Raw genomic sequence first — 5248 nt, forward strand, 5'->3', positions numbered from 1 at the left:
GTGTGTGTGTGTGTGTGTGTGTGTGTGTGTGTGTGTGTGTGTGTGTGCGTGTGCGTGTGTGCGTGGGGTGATATATACATATATATACACCCCAAAATTAATTTAATTATTATTTATAAGACATTGCTTTTATCTCACCTACATAATGATGTTCATGTAAATAGGACTTTTATTTCAGAAACATGATATTGCGAAGCATTTGTCCGACTTTTTGAATTTCCCGCTTGTCGCCTCGTGTCATGAAATCCTAGCCGTTCCTTCGTTACTTGGGCTTTGCTCTTTCCGGTTTGTATTCTCGCAAAGGTGTGTGGTGTTGACAATTCTTTGGCAATTTAAGTTGTTTTTAGTGAATATATGAAAATGTATATTAAGAAACATATCAATTTAATGATTTTTACTATTTTTACCAATAATTAGGATCAGAACATTAATTTGTATTTGACACGTGTGATTTGTGTACATGTGCACTAATTCATATATTGATTATTTTATCTAATTAAACTTTCCTTTCAGATGCCGTCTGTAACGCTAAAGGACGTCGATCAGCAAAAATTTGTGAAGGCTTTCGCAGCTTTTCTCAAAAAGTAAGTAAAAATATCACAGAATGAAAATCCTAACCTATAACTATAACCTATCCTCTTATAACTATAACCTATCCTCTATGTAATGTTTCGAACACATATTGAATTGTTCTTATTTATTTTTTATCATTTAATACTACTATTAATTCTTTTCTGTATTATTTTAATTCACTTTTATAAAAATTTCTGTTTCACATTGTATTTTGCAAAAATAATTATATACTCTCATGGCTGTTTTTCTTTTAAGAAATACAGTCGATACAAGTATTATTCTATTTTTAATGTTTATTAAATGCCAAGAAAAACAAAATGATATTTGTGTGTCAACTGTATTTTTCAAAAGGAAAGCAGCTTGTATATACTTGCTATGATATATTTTGTAATTCGACTTTATAAAAATTTAGAACTGGCAAGATGCGGGTACCAGAATGGGTAGATATTGTGAAGACGGCGAAATTCAAGGAACTGGCTCCTTATGATCCTGACTGGTATTACATCAGATGTGCAGCTCTGGTGCGTCACATCTATATTCGTAGCCCAATCGGAGTCGGTGCCGTTACCAAGATCTTTGGTGGACGCAAACGCAACGGCACTCATCCCAGCCACTTCTGCCGATCGGCAGGTGGTGTCGCACGCAAAGCACTCCAAAGCTTGGAGCAGTTGAAGCTGATTGAGAAGGCACCCCTTGGTGGACGCAAATTGACTAGCCAAGGACGCAGGGACTTGGATCGAATCGCTGCACAAGTTAAAGCTAAGAGCAAAAAGCAACTTAAGCTTCAGGAAGTTGTAATGTAATATTCTTTTATGTTTCTATAATAAAACACATTTAAATACTTGAATTTTGTTTTTTTAATTGTATAAACAATTTTATCGTTGGTAAATTTGCTGAATAATATCCAAGAATTTCTTTAATAATAGAAATTTACCCTAAGTTAAATTTCTATTATTAGAATCTTCCTTTAATCAGATTTACAATAGTATTCGTTTTTGATATAGTCGAAGATACATATTCATTAGAGTTGTTACACTGTATGCAAAATATATTTCTTTGGCAAATGTATTAGACTATTTTAGTAAATATTAGTATTTAGTAAATATATGCTTAAAATATTTTATTATTAATTGTTTAAAATATAATATCTTTTTATCCATATTGCATTTATGCAAAACATTATTTCTTTTTTAAGTTTTATTGAAATATACAGAAAAAAGTGATTTATAATTTAGTAAGAAAGAGATAGTATTTAATATAGGTATAAATGTATCTGCATCTTGTTATATATAATTTATAAAACTTCTGTTATATGACATAATGACATGAAATTTAAATAAAAAATGTAATTAAAATGTAATTTGTATGAAAATGTCAATGTCAAAATTAGACAAATTTCTTTTAAATTAAATAAGTAAAGAAAAGGAGGTCGAGACTGCAGATATACAATAATATTTTTGTATGTAAATTCTAAGTAGATACATCTTTCAGTTACATGAACTGTATACCTCTACTCAAATTGCATGTATAAATTGAAGCTGAGATAATATTACAATTAAATTGATCATCGATTTGATAATGATACTACTAGCATCTTAAAATACTGTAAAGAACTTAGTAAAAAATAGCTAAATACTTTATTTTGTTGATCAAATGTATATATTTCGATTATCTAGAAAAAAGAATTATAAATCGAAAAAAGATTAGATCTAAAAAAAATATTACATTTTCGATTATTTTACAACTAAAATAAAAATCCATCAATTATGGTCTTAAAATCATTTATATTTTCATAAATATTCGCTAGTCATTAAAAATTTTAAATCATGAATCATTCATTCACCTTTTCAATTTCCCGCCATTTCTCGGGTGCTGCCATCTAACGTTGTCACATCGTAATCGTCGCCATCGACTACAGCGGATGACAGCTCTGAATACGCTTCGTTTCATGGCTCGCGTTTGGTCGCGCGCGCGTCGGCAGCGCCGCCTCAGTGAAACTTCGGCCGCAGTCGCGAGTGTTTCGGCGGTACTCGGCACCGATCGAGATGGTTAGGATGCGCGATTAGATGCGAGATTCAAGTGCAAAAGGAACATCCCCGTGGACGGTAACTCTGCGTATGCGCGCGCGCGCACGTGTGCCCGCTAACTCCGATCTGTTTTTATGTATTTGTGCGCGTCGGTACGTCCTACGTCCCGCGTGACCTGCGTTCGTTCGCCGCGGCAGTGTGCATGCGCGCATGCATGCATGTATGGTGAACTGTACTCCTCGCTGACGAAAAGAGCGACGAGTTGCTGCTGTGTTGTTGCTGCTATGCGTCTCCGCGACGGCTGGTGGCTCGCCGCGACAATGTCGCGAAAATAATCACGCCACCGGTCCCGCGAGTGTTTCTCACTCTCTTTCGCTCTCCCTCTCTACGCGGACACGGAGAGGTGGTGGCCGTCGGACACGCTGCTCGAATCTATTTCTCTGTCACGCTTCCTCGTCATTCATTCCTCTCTGTCTTTTTCTCTCTTTTTCTTTCTCTCTTGCGCCCTCTTTCCTTTACGCATACGCACACCCGTGTTCTCTCTCTCTCTCTCTCTCTCTCTCTCTCTCTCTCTCTCTCTCTCTCTCTCTCGCTCCCTGTCACTCTTCGTGCCGGGACGACGTTTATACCGTTCGTCACAGAGAGGCGGAAAGGAAAACGTGATCGGGGTGTCCCCGGTGGAATTCATGGTGAGAGACAAGTGAAGTGAACGGTGTCCGCGGAGTGTAAAAGTACGTGCAGACGCCGGCAACGACGACCGCAACGGCGACGACGAGGAAGACGAGCAAGGGGGAGTCGCGGTGGCGAGAAGCGATCCGCCGAAGGGACAGCCTCGCTTGCAGCTGGGCGCTGGGGGAGGGGTGGGGTGGACGGCGGGAGACGGAACAACTGACGGAAAACGAGAACGGGTGGAAAGATGCCGGGCCTGATCGCCGTGAGCGAGTTCGTCGAGGAGACGAGGGAGGACTACAACTCGCCCACCACGTCCACTTTCGTCTCACGAATGCCACAGTGCAGGCAGACTATCACATCCCTCGAGGAGGTGAGTTACGACGATTCGTGTAACACCCGTCATGACGCTCCTTCCCGTAAACATGATTCATTGAAATTGACCGAAGCCTCGATCTTTCACCGGTTCTCCTATTCTTCATGCTTCTCATTTTCGAGAAGTCAAATGTACGATTGCATCAATTAATAGTTTACAAAAATCTGAGGTCCGAGTAATTTATCTTGATACTTTCATCCATTTTTGTTTCAATTTTTCATACATTTTTAGTCCAATTTTTTTATTTATTCATGTTTTGATTTTTTACAGTATTTTGTATTTAGTGTATTTTTACACTATAATTTTTTTTTGTACATCGTTGCTTCAATTTTTTGATTCACTGTTTCTCCAATTTTTCATTTATTATTCTCTCTAATTTTTATCTCTCTACTCTCTAATTTTTATCGTGTTTTACTTTAATTTTTCATATACTTTTGCTCCAATTTTGATACGTTATTAATTCAATTTTTTAATTTATTTTCCCCTCTGATCTTTTTATGCATTTTTGTTTTAATTTTTCATTGCTGCATTCTTTGCTCCAATTTTTTAATACATGTTATTACTCCAATTTTTCATTTATTCTTGCGCTGATTTTTTTCTGTTCCAATTTTTCTCAAGTATTTTTACTGCAATTTGTATTTGTTCTTAATTTTTAACTATATATTTTCTGGTTATATATTTTTGCTCTATTCTCTCTCTTAATGCATTGTTATTACTCCATTTTTTCATTTATTCTTGCATTGATTTTTTTCTTGTATTTCTGTTTCAATTTTCCAAATATTTTTCTGCAATTCATATTTGTACTCCATTTTTTACCGCGCTTTTTTAAACGCATTCTGCTCTCGAAGTATCTGCGGCTATTATTTCTCTCCGTTCGCCACCCCATTGTATCGTATCGTCCTTGCCGCTCTCTTTTTCCTGTCAACGTAACCGTACCGGATTGCGCGTGTTTTTTTATGCGTGGGCGTGTATATCGCGTATATATCGGTGTATATCGGTTGCGTGATACGCATCGGGAATGTTTATCGATAGTCTCCTGATTCCATAAAGCGTATGATGTATCATTTTATCTTTGTTTAACATACGACGAACAAGAATAAAATGATACATCATGCACTTTACAGAACGCAGCCAATGTTCGACATTCTCGACCGCGATTCTGCAAACGCCAACGATTCGTTTTAAGTAGACATCAGAACGATCGTAACACTTTCCGGACGATAGTTTTCACGGTTTTTGCATGAAAAGAACGGTTTTGTTAAAAGAACGAAAATTTTACTACACTGGAAAAGTTACAAAATTAATAAAAATTTTTGTTAAAAATGGACAAAATTTTCTCATTAAATCTATTACATGGATAAAGAACGATGTAGAAGGATCTAAAAATTTAGATAGATCTGAAAATAATTTTCTTGGACCATGAAAATACTTACGTAAGAATCTCAAGCATGATGAGCAATATCATAAAAAGTTTTGACATTCCAGCAACCAGCGTTCTACATAATTATTTTAATGGTTTAATAAAATTATTTTTATATTTATATCTAACTAAATGTTTAAATCTTCAGCAAAATAGTTCTTCCCATATATATATATATATATA

The 5248-nt window shown here is 36.2% G+C and overlaps 2 protein-coding genes across 3 annotated transcripts in view; both read left to right on the plus strand.

The window, feature by feature from the left end:
* Window positions 1–246: 246 nt before the first annotated feature.
* LOC108689849 (40S ribosomal protein S19a-like) lies at window positions 247–1420 on the plus strand. The gene is made up of 3 exons (XM_018196805.1): window positions 247–303; window positions 514–584; window positions 986–1420. Exons 2-3 carry the CDS (start codon window positions 514–516, stop codon window positions 1374–1376), a joined length of 462 nt encoding a protein of 153 aa, XP_018052294.1. The 5' UTR covers window positions 247–303; the 3' UTR covers window positions 1377–1420.
* A 1052-nt stretch (window positions 1421–2472) lies between these two features.
* The window catches only part of LOC108689848 (arf-GAP with SH3 domain, ANK repeat and PH domain-containing protein 1), a 54277-nt gene continuing 51501 nt past the window's right edge, over window positions 2473–5248 (plus strand). For both annotated transcript variants that reach the window (XM_018196803.1, XM_018196804.1), the window contains exon 1: window positions 2473–3642. In XM_018196803.1, coding sequence (XP_018052292.1) covers window positions 3517–3642 — 126 coding nt within the window. In that variant the 5' untranslated portion in view covers window positions 2473–3516. The remainder of the gene's footprint in view (window positions 3643–5248) is intronic.

This window comes from Atta colombica, unplaced genomic scaffold (genome assembly GCF_001594045.1).
Source record: "Atta colombica isolate Treedump-2 unplaced genomic scaffold, Acol1.0 scaffold277, whole genome shotgun sequence".
NCBI classification, from domain to species: domain Eukaryota; kingdom Metazoa; phylum Arthropoda; class Insecta; order Hymenoptera; family Formicidae; genus Atta; species Atta colombica.